This window comes from Vespa mandarinia, chromosome 10 (assembly GCF_050613455.1).
Source record: "Vespa mandarinia isolate Hongniang chromosome 10, ASM5061345v1, whole genome shotgun sequence".
In the NCBI taxonomy this organism is placed as follows: domain Eukaryota; kingdom Metazoa; phylum Arthropoda; class Insecta; order Hymenoptera; family Vespidae; genus Vespa; species Vespa mandarinia.
The window spans coordinates 2312823-2330199 of NC_140819.1; the positions used below are offsets into that span (position 1 = coordinate 2312823).

Genomic DNA, 17377 nt, shown 5'->3' on the forward strand with positions numbered 1-17377 from the left:
CTATTTATTTCTCGAAGAGTGTTCTTTTTCTGTTCTTTTTTTTTCCCCTATTTTTTCCTTTTTTCTTTTTTAAATACTTTCTAATATTTTCATTTTTACCAATAAAAATGACGTTAATTTTACACGTGTGAAAGATGATACTTGTAAGCGATAAAATGTAGAACGTTATTTCATATTAAAAAGAAAAATAATAAAAGGGTTGGGGAGGGGGGAATCGGTGGCCTAAATCAAAGAAAATCTGGTCAAAAGAATAAAGGGTAGTTGAGGAAGATTATGTATGTGTGTATGTATGTATGTATGTATGTATGTATGTATGTATGTATGTATGTATGTATGTATGTATGTATGTATGTATGTATGTATGTATGTATGTATGTATGTATGTATGTATGTATGTATGTATGTATGTATGTATGTATGTATGTATGTATGTATGTATGTATGTATGTATGTATGTATGTATGTATGTATGTATGTATGTATGTATGTATGTATGTATGTATGTATGTATGTATGTATGTATGTATGTATGTATGTATGTATGTATGTATGTATGTATGTATGTATGTATGTATGTATGTATGTATGTATGTATGTATGTATGTATGTATGTATGTATGTATGTATGTATGTATGTATGTATGTATGTATGTATGTATGTATGTATGTATGTATGTATGTATGTATGTATGTATGTATGTATGTATGTATGTATGTAACGAGCGTACCTCGCGGTGCATCGAATTAATTCATCCATTATTATATAGCAAATTTATGAGTCTAAAAAGCTTTCATACTCGTACGTAAATTCTAGCTTGCAGCGACGATCATTTATCATCGGCGTTAATTAAGTTAAAGTGCACATTGTTAAATTCGATGGAACTGTGCCAAGTATTTCTATCTAACGACCAAGACTGATCGATTCGCGGTAGAGGTCAATGACTTCTTTAACTATACGATCAGAAACAATGTCATTTGTTTAAAAAAAAAAAAAGTCGTTCATCATATGAACACGAATTTTGCATTATTCAAGTCTTTATAAATTTCAGATATGTAGTCTAATCGAAAATGGTTACAAATGCATATTTTGCATATGCATCAATGAAATTTCAAAATATTCAATCTATAAATCTGATTATCTATTCAATAAGATAATCGACTATTGGCAAATTCTCCAGAAACATATATCCCTTTGGTCCTTGATTTAAAAGAAACAAAAGTATTTCGGTATCTGTCAAATTGTAATAAAATCGAGTAAAAATTCATTGATGAAATTTTCTACATTGAGAGGAAAAAATAAAAAAAAAAAATAAATAAAAGGGAAAAAAAGAAAAAAGAAAAGGTATTCGTCGAAATTTCGACTTAAAACCTCAAACGTGGGCTCGAAAATCCGAGGAAAACGGATTCCATGACGAGATGATGCAAACGAGAGCAATTGGAACGCGTTAGAGAACGCATCCAGAAAGAGGAGAGGTCGAATCGATCCTACCGATTTCGACTTGGAACGATCACATGCGAGAGATCGATGATCCTCGTTCGATCACACTCTCCCGAGGGATTCCAGCTCTCTAACAAAGCTACGTTTCGTCCTTTCCAAACGAATAGAAATGGCCACCGGATACGGCATTAATTGTCGGCTTAAAATTGCTTTAAAATGGATTCACCGCTAATCGTTGAATCATCGAGAGAACGGGTTGCCGGCTTGTATTTGGTGGTTTTGACTTCCCGAATTCGACCGTATTCCCAAATTTTCTTTTATACCAGAAAACCGAATTCAACTCTTTAAAGGATAGTTTACATTCCGTTTTACGTTTTTCTATGTCCCTTTTAAATTTTTACGTTTAGAATTATTCGTCCCGTTCGAATATATTGTAAATGTAAATTTTTAAAACGATGAAGCGAAAGCTTACGATGGATACGTATCAGCGTATCGACGAATATAAAAGCGGAAGTGCTCTCTTCGTATGCACGGTCAACACGGTTCGATTTAGTTATTATCAAAGACCTCGCGGACTAGGGTTATCGTAAAAAGGTCCATTTTCATGGTCAACTTAGGATTACTGGATGCATTTTATGCTAATTTGACTTCGATGCTATAAACTAAACCGTATCGTCTGCTCTCATAAATAATAATAATAATATTAATAATAATAGTAGTAGTAATAATAATGATGATAATAATAATAATAATAATAATAATAATAATAAAAATAATAATAAATAAATAAATAAATAAATAAATAAATAAATAAATAAAGATAGGAATATCTAGTTGATCTTCTTCCCTTGTACATTTTTTCCCCTTTTCCCATTTTAATCGGGAAAATTTAATAACTCCCAAGGAAAACATTTTATATAGTATGATGCTCTCATGAATGCAAGATGCACATACACTTTACAACAAAATTTCCTGGGTTGATTCAAAGGTTAAGAGTTAAAAAAAAAATCCGTATCTGCACCCTTTCATCTCCAACCCCATTGTATTTGAACGAAGGGGGACTTAAATAACTATAAAAGATATAACGACTCGAAGGAAGAGTTTATTATTCGGGAAAAGGGATAGAGAGACGCACTTATTCTACTATCATTCAGTTGATTTCAGCACTCGACTTTAGCAAGTAAAGAAAGAGAGAAAAAGACAAAGAGACAGAAAGAGAGAGAGAGAGAGAGAGAGAGAGAGAGAGAGAGAGAGAGAGAGAGAGAGAGAGAGAGAGAGAAAGAGAGTCGGAACTCTCGTTTATCACCGAAAGGGGTAAACTTGATACACGATGCAGGAAACGTATAGAAAGCGTTTCCAGACCGAAAGAGTAGGTTGAAGAAAGGGTGGTGAGAAGAGGAGGATGAAGGAGAAGAGGAGAAGAGAATATTGGTGGGGAAGAGACGAAAGAGGAGGAGGAGGAGAAGGAGGAGAGGGGAAAGAAGATGAGAGAGTCAGAGAAGCAGCAGTGCCTCTTTTGAACACACGGTAGCCGCCAACTCGAACGAAGAACACAACGCATCGTCGTGTAGTACGCGTTCGTTCAACGTGTTACTCCACTTGCCAAGAGCTATAAGAGAAAGAGAGAAGATGGGTAGTATGATGGAGAAAAAGAAGAGCGAGAGTATCGAACGCTACCGCATGAATAAATCCCTTTGAAGTACGTGTTGGTCGACCGACTCTCCGAAAACTCTCTCTCTCTCTCTCACTCTCTCACACACTCTCTCTCTCTCCCTCACACTCTCTCTCTCTCTCACTCTCTCACACACTCTCTCTCTCTCTCTCTCTCTCTCTCTCTCTCTCTCTCTCTCTCTCTCTTGGGCCATGAGGCAACGATACACCCTTTTCTCTTTCCACGGTTCCACGACTTCAAAACGTAGATAACGTGCTTCTCCGCAAACTTCGCCTTATGCACGCAACATTGTACGCACGTTACCACCATTCAACGACTCTTAAGTCTCTTTGGATTTAACCAGTACAAGCACGCACATCTTCCTTTCTTTTCTATTTCTCTCTCTATCTCTCTCTCTCTCTCTCTCTCTCTCTCTCTCTCTCTCTGTCTCTTTCTCTTTCTCTCTCTCTCTCTTTCTTTCTTTTCTCTGTTCATTCTTGTCTCTTTCAATTTCTCTTCTCCTCTTTGCGAGCTCAAAGGAAAAACAAAAAAAGAAATAAGGAAAAAGAAAGAAGAAGAAGAAAAATGAAAAAGGAAATTTCATAGAGACGACGTGAAAATCCGACGTAAAGTATTAAAGATAATAACAAATTGAATTCTTAGATTTGGAATAAGTTTATTACTTTTTAAATTCATTTTTGTTTTTTGCTCTCTCTCTCTCTCTTTCTTTCTATTCTTTTCTTCTTTTCCTTTGTTTGGTTTTGTTTTTTTTTTGTCTTTTTTTTTTGTTTTTTTTTATTTTTTACTGCTTTACTTCGTAAAAATATAAGTTAGGAAAATGTTATCGAAAGTACTAGAAAAGAATAAGAGAAAGAGGGATAGCATGGAAATCGACGTAAATATAATAATACATACATATGTAAGGCACACAAATCGGCCATATCATAAAAGCAGTTTACGAGACTACAGTTTGTCGATTCTAACGGTTAAGCTTCTCGCAGCAAGATCGTCCAAGTATCGTCAAAGCGATCCCTCTTTATATCCTTGAAGAGTTATCGAAGGGAGGCCTGTCGACGAACTAGACTTCGAAACTTTAAACATCGATCTCTCTACTCTGTCTGTCTTTCTCTCTCTCTCTCTCTCTCTCTCTCTCTCTCTCTCTCTCTCTCTCTCTATCTATCTATCTATCTATCTATCTATCTATCTATCTATCTATCTCTTTCTCTCTATCTCTCTCTATCTCTATTTAACTTACTTGTTCTCTCTCACTCTCTCATACTCTTCTGGGCTTCCGAAGGGACGTTTTCGGTGTAACGAGCAAACGCTTAAAATTCGGCTCGCTCACGTTGAACGATAACGGTTAATCGTGAAAGCAACCCGCTTCCGTCTCCTCGAAGAGGAAACAAGCGCTCGATACTCTCGGGAGGACTTATCGTCTCTTCGGAAACGATCCTCTGCTGAAACTCTCTCTCCCTCCCTTCCTCTCTCTCACTCTCTCTCTCTCTCTCTCTCTCTCTCTCTCTCTCACCCTCCTACACTCACAATCTGGATATCTCTTTCTCCAGTCTACTTTCATCTCTATTCATCATTTGTAATTCCATTGTAATCCTACTAGTATTCACGTACCTTAAGTATTATTAATAATTCGTTGTCTTAAATATCGATCTTTTACTCATTTATTTTTACCTCTTATAAAAACCATATTCCTCGCTTCGAACTTACCACCGAAGATCGTAAAATTTCGTGTTCTTTTTCCCTTTTCCTTTTTTTTTTTTTTCTTTCTTCTTCACCTTCTTCTTTTTCTCTTTTTTTACTTTTTCCTATTTTTCTCTTATCTTTATTCATGACTTTATATCGTTTTTTCTGCATAAAAGAGAGATTCTATATATATATATATTAGAATAAATCGAAACGTTATGGAAAATTTTTTGTCAATTTAATAAATATATGTATACTCTTTGGTCTTGACTTAAAATTCGAAAGTATAGAAGCAAACGAATTTAATATCTTTCTTTCTAAATCTTATGCTTTCACTTTTTTTTTTCACTTAATCGTATAAATACTATCACGTCTATCTCTTGCTTTATCTGAATTCTGTAGATTTCATTTTTCCTTTTCTTTCTTTCTTTCTTTTTATTATTATTATTATTCTAAGTAAAGAATGAATCAACGTATAAGAATGATCGTACGATGGCTGACATTATCAAATTCGCAAAGGGTTAGTAAGCGTCTGGTAACGTTTGGTGAGGCGCACGCCTTTAGCATTGGCCGATAATTCGTGCGACGAGGACAATGATTTACGCTTTAGCGGCCGAACAACGGATTCTTGCGACCGCAAAGACCGCAAAGGGTCACGAGCTGGGCGTAGTAAAGCCCTACCGCCCTCCTCCTCTTTCTCCTCCTCCTCCTCCTCTTCCTCTGCTCTCTTTCGACCTGAAACCCCTCCAGACTACACCCTTTTATCGTCTCTCCCACTCTCTCTCTCTCTCTCTCTCTCTCTCTCTCTCTCTCTCTCTCTCTCTCTCTCTCTCTCTCTGTGTGTGTGTGTGTGTATGTGTGTGTGTGTCTCTTTCTCTCCTTCTCTCCGTCCGTGATTATTTATGCCGACTGGTTCTCGTTCGATAATTGAATTCGCATCCGCCAAAGTACATATCTACAACGAAAAGCTTTCTTAATTTGAAAACTTTTTAATATGATAAAATAATAATAATGATAATAATAATAATAATAATAATAATGTTAATAAATGAATGAGCATAAAAATTATATACTTATAAGGACTCTCAATCCTGTCAATTTATAAATAAATTGTTGTTACAGAAGAAATAGTATAAATTTAAACATGACATAAATTATGACAGGAATATATCCTGTTTATTATTAATACGTTGTACTTTATCATTATTATATTTTTGTTCTTTCTTTTTCCTTTGTTTTGTTGGAAAAATAATTCAATCAAATGAACAAAAAGTACGAATAATTTTAAATACATTTTTATAATTTTTTTTCTTCCTGATAAAACACGTTCTTCGCTTTATACAGTTTATTTTATTACATATGTAGCAATGAACTTATGCTCCTATATATACATATATGTATATATATAGTTTTTCTGAGTTTAATTCGTGATTGACCGATAAAGTATTTTTTAGAGCTCATGAAATCAGACTCGTGATTAATGCACAAAGTATTAAATAAAGGAACAAAAGGAAATCTGTTAGTACGTAAAACAAATAAGCTTATTCTACATTAATCTACTTTCTTACATCATAGAAACAAATCTTTGCGTATAGAACAAAAATTATGTAGGCGATGAATCTAGGTGAATCTCTTATTTTTAAATTGACTTTATTCAATATGTTAATTACAATAAGACTGATAGATTATCTTTAAAACGACGATATATGTACATACGTGCCAAGAATAGGATTCTGCTGCGGAAGAATTTTCTCTTGCGTGATCCAAGTCCAAGTCGATGAAGAAAAAGACTCAAAGTATTCGGATATGCGGTTAAGAAAAAAAGTCGGTTAAGAGGTTTGCGCCTAGTCCGAAAGCGCTAGCTCGTTTGTCGCAGAAAAAAGATGGATGCTACGGAAGGGTGCTTGGGTCGATAGATTCGTGTTGAAGTGTCGCAGATAGTTGGTTGGATAGATAAACCGGTAGGGAGAAAGAGGGAGAGAGAGAGAGAGAGAGAGAGAGAGAGAGAGAGAGAGAGAGAGACGGACAGATAGAAAGAGAGAGAGGGGGAGATGGAGGGAGAAAGGCGGACAGACAGAAAAAGAGAGAGGGAGACAGAAAAACAGGCAGACAGACAGACAGAGAAAGAGAGAGTATACACATGCGTATATACCCTTCAGGGTTTTTATTATAGAGATCCGATCGTTCACGAAGATTGAAAAAATTCGTCGGACATTGAAATGATATCGGGATGGGTGCGAGAGAAAAAATAGCTTTTACGATAGGTATCATGATGAAATCGATAGTTTTACGTTCGTCAAAAATTAAAAAAAAATAAAAAATAAAAAAAAATAAAAAATAGGAAAAGAAAACAAGATAAAAAAAAAGACGAAAAAAATACCAGATATAAAAGAGCTTTTATGTAATTAAATATCTATCTACGAAATACATGAGTTATATAACAGACATTGAATGTACATTTTTTTTTTTTCTTTTTTTTTTTTTTTCTTTTGTATCATAACTTTTCACGTTATCTAAGTATCACCATTGCTTTTGATATTTTACAGATAAATCTACGCCTCATCCTCGTCAGTGGTAAGACAAAAGAGTTCCTATTCAGTCCGAGCGACTCCGCGGGGGATATAGCGCACCATGTGTTTGAAAACTGGCCGGAAGGTAGGTTGTTATTGGATTTCGACATTCCGCAGATGCTCCTGTAGAACGAGGATAGAGTACCGGATAGGAAGGCGGTCGTTAGTCGGTTGAATTCAAACGGGGGCATAAGATTTATGAGACCGAGCTACGCTACTGTCGATTATTGCATCGAGAATCTTTCAAACAACTTCGGGATTGAAAAATCAACGGCGATCCTCATATATCACTCGCAAAGCAAAGAGAGGAGCATAGCCGAGTGCGTTTCTGCTTTTAAATATAACTCTCTTTCTTTCTCTCTCTCTCTCTCTCTCTTTTTTAAACGAATGAAATCTTTTTGTATTCGACTATCGATGAAACGTTATTCGTATAATTAATTGTTTGTAGAATTTTATAATCGGTCGGATTGTAAATATTCTTGGAAAAAAAGAAAGAGGGGGAGAGAGAGAGAGAGAGAGTGAGAGAGAGAAAGAGAGAGAAGAAGAAGAAGAAAACAGATCTTTAAGTTGGAACGAAATCTTTTTTTCTCTGTCATTCTTTCTTGATAGTATCGCGTTCTAGTTGAGCATCTAATCAATTTCCCTGTCCACATTTTAAAAGATTAAGCTAAGTGAAAGTTCGAAAATACCTCGGATCACGAGGAAAGGGTATTCACGTTAAAAGAATACTTTTGTTTCTTCAGACTGGGCGGAAGAGGCTGTTGCCAAAGCGGAGATCCTGCGGCTAATCTACCAGGGACGTTTTCTGCACAGCAATGTCACGCTCGGCGCTCTTGGGCTTCCTTTCGGGAAAACCACGGTGATGCATTTGGTACCACGAGAAAATCTTCCCGAGCCTAATTCCCAAGGTAAGAGAGACGGAGGAAACGGAAAAAAAGATAAAAAAAAGAAAAAAAAAACGAAAGGAAAACAAAGAAAAAGAATTTGTAGAAGAAACGATTTCAGACGTTTTTCTCATCTCTTAATTTCTTTCCCTTCCTTAATATCCCTGATATATCTACTCCTTATCACGCGAAATTTGTATTTTTCATTATTAACATCACAATTAGGTACGATTATAATGCTTTTTTTCTTTTTCTTTTTTGGTAATTTTTTTCTTTCTACTTCGTCGAGAAGTAATATTTTCAAAGTAGAAAGGGTATACACGTTCTTCTTGTAACTACAAATCGCAATTAATTTTGAGTAATTAAAAAGGAGGAATATAGCTGTTTAACTTGGATAATGAAATAGAAAAAAAAAAGAAGAAGAAATGCTCATAATTTCATCTATCTCTATCTTGATCATTAAAATTAATGAGATATATTTGCGATCTCAAAGATTCTTTTCTCGTAACCTGTTGCTTCTGTTGGTCATGGGAATACATAATTATGTTACACGATAGTAATATTTCCACCAACGTTTTTAAATGACGTATGTATTTGTAGGATACTCTTGAACAATGATTTATTCAAAAGAAGAAATTTCATTTCCGTACCTTGTAGGTCTCCTACCTAACGGTGAATATATGTATATCCAACCTGACGATGATCTTGACTACGATGACTACAGCTAACAAAGATCATTCGATCCCTATATTTTAAGTGAGTCCTAAGTCCTTCCCTGATCATTTTGATATATATATATATATATATATATATATATATATATATATATATATATATAAATCCTTACTCTTGTTAGAAATATTTCTAAAACATCAATAATATTTATTCGTGATGCACCACTGAAGATCATGACCAATAGTAGTGACAGCATTTACAATTAATTGTTCTTGTATTATTTGTTAATATTTGTAATAATGATCACGTTTTATTTACATCTTATTTGTGATTATTTACTTTAAATGATATGTGCTGTCTTTCTTGAGTCTTTTTGTTCTCATTCTATGTTCATGTTTCAATTCCATGATACTCATGATGTTCATGTAGCGTGATTTTTTATTAAAAAAAAAAAAAAAAATGAAAGAACCAAAGGATAAACGGCAAACCTTTTTGAAATTTGCTAATATATTACGATATTTTAAATATAAGATATACAATGAAACATTTCTTTCATTTCAGATCAAAGGCAAAAAAGTAAAGGTGGTGGTAGCAGTTGCTGCTCAGCATCCTGCTGCATACTTTAATCGGCTGCCCTGGATTTTCTGAAGTCGTGTTTAAAAGTGGGCCCAGCACGAGTACCTTCGAGCTGAGCTATGATTTCTAAGGTTTTATGCTGATGTCTAATTGCTAGTGGCTGAGCTCATGAGCAATGTAGCACAAATTACTCGGATTCTTCTCGTTTACGTGTTGATCGATAGAAGATAATAGGAGGTAGGAGAAAAGACAATGAGGGCAAAGAAAAAGAAAAAAGAACAGAAAAGTATGAATTTAAAACCAAAAGAAAGAAAAATCGAAGGCGAGAAACAAGGAAGAGCAAATACAAACACATACACATATTTAACACAACTTCGATATAAAATCCCATGAAATGAAAATGGAGAAAGATAATAGAGTATGAAAACAAAAAAAGAAACAAAAATAATATTTCTTCACTTTAAATAATAAAACACATTTTTATGCGCTAAAAAATAAAATTAATGAAGGTATATATATATATATATATATACATATATAAATTGCATGATGATTGATTGATAAAAATTAGCACAATGACGTCCACTACATAAAAGAAGTTACTATTATTATTGAGAAGAGTAAGAAATGCAATTGTAAAGTTCGAGCCAAAGCATATTGTCGTCTCTAATTTTCGTTTCGTAGCGAAAACATATGTCACGTGTATAATTTATACAAAGGGATATAGTTCACCCATACATATAGACACACACATAAACACACGTACAAAGATACACGAATACATGTTGCTCGATGTTTCTGTACTGAATAAAAAATGCTTGTTTATAGTCTTTCGATTGAGCCAACGGGTGCTATAGCCGTCTTGGATCATGCTTGATCGATGGATAGATCATCGTAACCGTGCAGACAGGATGATCTAAAAATTTTAAGATCTTGTGCCTCGATCTTCGAGTATATCCTTTGCTATCACCTTGTAACAGAAAAAGAGAGAAAGAGAGAGAGAGAGAGAGAGAGAGAGAGAGAGAGAGAGAGAGAGAGAGAAGAAAAAATAATAAGAATGAAAGAGAAAAAGAAAGAGAATTAACCCTTTAATCCTTTTTCCTCTCCGACATGCATTTTATTGGTGAGAATACATTTCCATTGAGAAATAAAAAAAAGAGAAAAAAATATTGTTATTATTATTTTTCTTTCTTTTTTCTTCGTTTCACGGAAAAAATTATCAAAGAGAATGAACGTAGAGTTTTGATAAGTAAAGATATATACGCTCTCTTGAAAGACGCTACAATGCTTAGAAACTCAACCACTACTCGACTACCGCAGCGTTATAACAATTATGTAGATGGAAAAAGAAAAATCGTATGAGTGTGTTTGCAGAACGGTATGAATGATGTCAATCTTGCGTATATAAGAGTATTTGTGCGTACGAATGTATATGCGAGTTGTATGTCAGAAAGAAAACGAGGAAAAGATAGTGAGTGAGTGAACGAGAGAGCGGGAGAGAGAGAGAGAAAAAGAGAGAGAGAGAGAGAGAGAGAGAGAAGGAGAGAGAGGGAGGGAGGGGGAGATAGAGGGATGGTGGGAGAAAGATAGAGGGGGGAGTATGTGAGCGCGCGTGTGCGTTTGTATGTGTGAGAAAGGAGAAAAAATTTATGTTGTGATATGCAGGTAGTGAATATATTATATACATACTATTATTAAAATTATATTATATATATATATATATATATAAATATATATATGATGGTATGAGACACGTTGACACGTAATTAAACTCTCATACAAATAGACTTTATTATCATGAATTTAAAGTAATATTATGACGCCACTTGAGAGTTTAGTATTCTGAATAAGATTACCAAGGAACGAGGTAAACGAGATAACAAAAAAAAAAAAAAAAAAGAAAAGGAAAAAAAAAGAAAAAAAGTGAAAAAGAAAACAAACAAAAAAAAGATAAAGAAAAAAGAAGAATGAAAAGAGAAAAACACATTGGATCTCTAATAATAGTTATGATAAAATAACTCAAATATATTTCCTGTTAGCCCCCTACTTGTCCTTCCTCCGAACCTCTCTTTGTCTCCCCCCCCCTCCTACCTCATCCTTCCTATCTTTGTCTCCTTTCCTCCCTCTTCTTCGTGTACTTTGCCCCCGTCCATTATTACGAATCGGACCTAAAATCACCGGATGAACGGCACCCAACCTACACAACCCCTCCTTCCTATTCCTCCAGTCCTGCCTGACTGGTGGACGCATTAAAGTATTGATTATTATAGTTAGGTCCAACCAAATCATTATATGTTGTAACAAACCTATTCTATGCATATTCTACTATAAAGAAACGAAAAAAAAAACTGTACCCTACTATGACTTTCCAATGCATAACATGTGTATATATATATATGATGTTCTTATATAGTGAAATTCATCAAAATTAACATTTGTAAAGTTATTTTATTTATTTTCTCTTAAAGCTCCAAAACCGATCGCGTTTATAGCTAAGGCAAATGGTATTCGCTAAGCTCATAAACCTGAATAACGTAATATTAAAAGTTCTGTTTTACAGAAATACACTCCGGATATTTTCGCTCGAATATCTACGTAATAGTTAAGACGTTGATTATTAATACGTGTAATTTATAAATTTTAAGTAATCGCCGATCGTTTATAAACGATTCTGTTTTGTTCTCGCGTTCTCTATAAAATATCAAAATTCTATGAAAAACGTGAATGGCGTTTTAATAACTATGTACAAAAAATATACTGGTTTATGAGAATGGGCCAGAAGATTTTTCGTTATAGCGATGCGATTATTTTTGCTATTTTTTCCCCTGACGACAAAACGTTCATTAGTCATCAGGAATCATATAAAAGCAGCATTAATTTAATTTGTTCGCAACTTTTCTATTCATTTTTAAAATAATGTTAAGACATAGATTAATCGTAGATGCTGTTTAAACACCATAAAAGAAATTGTTTAGTATATAAGTTTTAAAATTGCGAATAAACACATCCCAATGAATATATATATTATATTCATGATTTATCAAAATGCAAAAAGAAAAAAAACAACATAGAATGGAGATCGCTACACTGTCTCAACATGAATGTACTCCTAATATCACCAAACAAAAGTTTAAGTATACTTAAGATTCTGTTGATCTTCTCCCCGTTATATAATATATAATAATTTAATATCTGAGCGATTTGAATGATCGAATCATATAATTTTCCCAAATGAAATTTGGCTCTGAAAGAACGAACCTTTTACTTGAATTGCCAATCGACGTAATAAAAAAAAGTGAAAAGAAAAACCAAAAAGAAAAAATAAATGAAGAAGAAATGTATTAGAAAAGAAAAAAAGGAAAGGAAGAGAAGAAAAAAGATTATATCTAAAATATAATACTTATAATTTTGATTTCAGGATATATTGTAATAATGTTTCTAGAAAGAGAAACTTGAGTAACTATTAAAAATAACGAAAGAAAGTATTCGAACTAATTGCGTATAATATCAGTATCATGGTATTTAAATCTAATAATATGAAAATGTATATGATTGATTGCATATGATTTTTATGTTTCTAATTTCCCGTTGCTTACAATCCAAGTAAAAGGATTACGTGATTATGAAATTTTCTACATGGTTATCATTCAATTGAAATGACAATTTTTAAAGGAGAACAATAGCGCTCTACGAACATATTGTGAAGTACCTTTGACGTTGCAATATTACTTTAAAACAATAAAAATGAATATAGATATTTCATCAACATCATCGTACGATGCTCTTGGTTCATATTTTTATTTTTCCAAACTGTAAAACAATTTTTTCTTTTTTATTATTATTATTATTATTATTATTATTATTATTATTATTATTATTATTATTATTATTATTATTATTACATCTTTTTGATTTCGTCTTGTGGAACACAATTTATGATAAAAGTTGGAGACTTTTATCCAAAAATTGATCTTGATAGAAGATTTCGAAAGGCGATATTCACCCACCAATCAATAAATGATTTTTAACAACGACGGAACAATGATCAAGATTCCTGTCACATTTGTCTTATTATATTTGAATATTTTAAATAATTTTAGAAATATCTAATCATATAAATAATCTCGAGAAGCCAATTAGCTGTGTTATATTCAGAAAGGATATCGATAAAATGGTTAGTGGTATATATCTTAACGTTTAAAATTCGATTTGAACACAAAATATTATATGACATAATATATAGTTAATCCCTTTAACTGTTTAAATAATAAAAAGAGAAAAAAGTGAAAAGAAAATGATAACAGAATGATTGTGGTATTCTTAAATAAGCAAATAAATTATTAAGAATACTTACATATACCAATCATATCAAGATCATAGCTAATAAGATCAAACGAGGTACATTGCTAGCTCATGTATAAACATTGATTGTTCATTGGCTAATACGATATTTATAAAACCATTTTTAATCGAACCTACGAAGGAGTTTGATCGTGCCTTTACGTAATTTGTATTGCTTTAGCACGATAAATAAAAGCAGTCGCCTTTTCGATCATTTAGATAACAAAATAACACGTTGAAGGCAGAAATTATTATCAATTTAAAAATGCATTAATATTAACATTGCCAACGTCATGAAAATGTTTCTTTCTTTATGAGATTATTTTGTACAACAATAACAACAATAATAATTATAGGAAAGCAATACTTAAGTAACAATATTCGTGGAAATGATATTTTAATTTGATGACATTTACATATCGCTAATGATGAATATTATTACATTAACAAAAATTCCAATCGTTGTGAATTAAAACATTTAATCCGTGTATTTTAAATAAAAATAGATAGATAAAGAAAATATTTAAATAATTCATATTATCTTCTCGAATTGTATAAATGAAGCAAGGCTACGGACATTTTCTTTAAACGTACTTGTCTGATTAAGTATTTAAAATTTATGTTTCTTAAAAGGTAGTTACATATAAGAGTTACGTAAAAACAAAATTGAAAAAATTTATAATAATCAACGAGACAATTATTATCGAAAGAGAAAATTAATGAATCACTATACGTAGCCTTTTCCAAACGAAAACTTTAAACGGACAGATAGAAAGACAGATAAATTTTTTATTTTCATTAGCGATATCGATCGATGCCATAGAAAAAAAAAAAGAACAAGATGTGAAATACTGTCGAACGATTAAATTAAATGTAATAAATGAACAATTTAATCGAGGTGTTATCGTATTACATAAAAATTCGCGTAAATTGAAATTCATAAGATGTGAAATTTAAATCGACGAGTTTGTATTTGAAATTAAAAAAAAACTGTACAAAATGATGGAAGGTAGTTTTAAAATGATCGATTTCAGCTCCTAGCAAAGAAAAAATTGCAATAGATTTTATTTCGTATTATTTTTTTGTTGATAATGAATATATATTTTTATAGATGGGAAACTATTTATAACAATGACCGTAATTCATAACGTGTTATACGAATTCACAAAGTACGAAAATCGATTAAAACGAAACAATTTTAAGATCGTTTCGTTAGCGAAATATTATATCATTCGCATTTTGCAATTATAATCGAATCCATTGAATCGATAGACCGTTGATTACAATTGACACGAATGAAATATCAATTTTATTTGTTCGTTTCTTCGTGAAGAATAAAAAAAATGAATGAATAAATAAATAAATAAATAAATAAAATACGTATAAAAAAAAACGTATCTAACTGGCCGTCCCATAAAATGTGGCAAAAAATGTTATAAACACTGGAAAGTGTTCTTAAAAATTTTAATGACTTTTTTAGTTACGTTCTATTTATCGAAGAATTCGATTCTAAGAGAAAATTAGAACATGATATTCAATCGATAATAATATTCTACGAAAACAATCATCTAGAAACACTTTGTATAAGTATTAATTTTTTCTTTCTTTCATTTTTTTTTTTTTTTTTTTTTAACCGAAATAATTAGCTAAGTTTGGTAAATGAATGTTACTAATGATTCATATTATTTCTTGATGTGTTAACACTCACAACATAATTCACTTTTGTTCGCTTCCTAATTCCTATTATATCTTTAACTAAAAATAAAAAAATTAAAAAAAAAAAAAAAATTTAACATCGATATATAAGAGCATTTAAGATAATTATACGTGTTCATCTTTCTGATTTGATATTGTAATAGGAAAATATTTTGCAACGGCAATGGCCTACGTTCGACCGGTTTTTTGTGCATACCTTAATATTTGTCACATATGTATAGCTAACTAATAATAATACTCTATGTATAATTATACTACCTTGCATAAAAACAAAAAGGAAAGAGAAGAAAAAAAAAAGAAAAAATCCAGATTATGCAGATAATTAACGAGGAAAGAAAAATATCGTGTTAATAATCATTGCTTTGATTTTGCGCAAGTAAAAATTTTTAGATGAATGTGTATAGACCGATTTTACGGAGTTCTGTTGTTTAAATCTTAATCGTTAAGGTATCATCGATTTTCATCGAGAAATCGCGAAAACTTTTAGAGAATTCTGTATTTTTGGCTTACACAATGTCCCTCTTATTAAATAACCCAAGAAAACATTTGATATCACTATAAGAAATAAATCATTTCTTTAATGTTTTATCATTGAAAGAGGAAAAAGAAAGAAAGGAAAAGAAAAATAGAAACGTCATAGATACCGTTCACGTGTATATAGAATAATTAATACATTTCGATTCATATTAGCGAGAAATTTTTAGATTGTTTTCACAGTGAATCAATCGAAAATGAAAAAATAATGAACATACATTCATACGTTTGTTATTATTTTCGAACTGTTATATAAAGTAAGAAAGAGAGAGAGGGAGAGAGAGAAAGAAAGAGAGAGTGAGTGAGTGAGAACGTAAGAGAAAAAAAGAGAGAGAGAGAGAGAGAGAGAGAGTAATAAAAAGACATTGATTTATTATAATGGGGCATGGTACTGCAAAAGAGGATCCATGAAAACAGACTTCTCCGTGAAAAAAAAGGAGTATATTTTCGCAAACATGGGCTTCGTATTGCTGTCCGAATACACAATTGAATATTCTTTATAAATATATGTCACTAAGTCTTCTTGATCTAATATACATCGTAAGATCTTTTCTGAAGGATTAAAAGGGCTAAAGAAAAAAAAAAAAAAAAAAAAAAAGAAAAAGGAAAAGAAAAAAAAAAGAGAACTAACTAATTAACTAATTAAATGATTCTTAAACTGTGTATAGCATTTGTATACTGTGCCACTTTGTAATGAATATCAATCTGTCTAATCCTTGAAAAGTTTAATGATTAAGCTTACGTTACTCATCTCATTTGTACATATTAGATCATATTTTTGTCTTTAATGTTAAATCAACGAGGATTTTAACCACAACTAATGGCTTAGTTCTTAGTACGAGGAAAAAAAAATAAAGTTAAAGACATAATGGGACATAAGGAGTTGTTGTTATTTCCGTAGAACAAAAGAGGGAACTTTTATTATTTATATATATATATATTTATTTATTTATTTATAAGTAAACAAATATATATATATATATATATGTGTGTGTGTGTGTATGTGTGTGTAATTTGAAAAAGAAAATTGAGTTTTAATGCAAGTTGATTTAAAAAAAAAAAAAAAAAAAAAAAATAACAAAAAATAAAAATCGGTATGCATTAAAGATCATTAAAATAAGATTATAGTTTTGTTGTGAGTTAAAATTTGTAGGATAAAAATTTGATAAAATCTTCAAATATACTATTCATCGTAACTATACTATAAAAAGAAAAGGAGCATTTGAAGTGGTGATAGAAATTACGATGAAACTTGCATGCTACTTTAATTAATTGCAGATATATATATAAATAG

The 17377-nt window shown here is 31.7% G+C and overlaps 1 protein-coding gene across 1 annotated transcript in view; it reads left to right on the top strand.

Moving 5' to 3' along the window:
- Positions 1-17174, top strand: part of UBL3 (ubiquitin like 3) — a 91465-nt gene extending 74291 nt beyond the window's left edge. Inside the window, exons 2-4 of the mRNA XM_035873498.2 lie at positions 7334-7442; positions 8101-8265; positions 9478-17174. Of these exons, the coding sequence (XP_035729391.1) occupies positions 7334-7442; positions 8101-8265; positions 9478-9542 (339 nt within the window). The 3' untranslated portion in view covers positions 9543-17174. The remainder of the gene's footprint in view (positions 1-7333; positions 7443-8100; positions 8266-9477) is intronic.
- Positions 17175-17377: the final 203 nt, after the last annotated feature.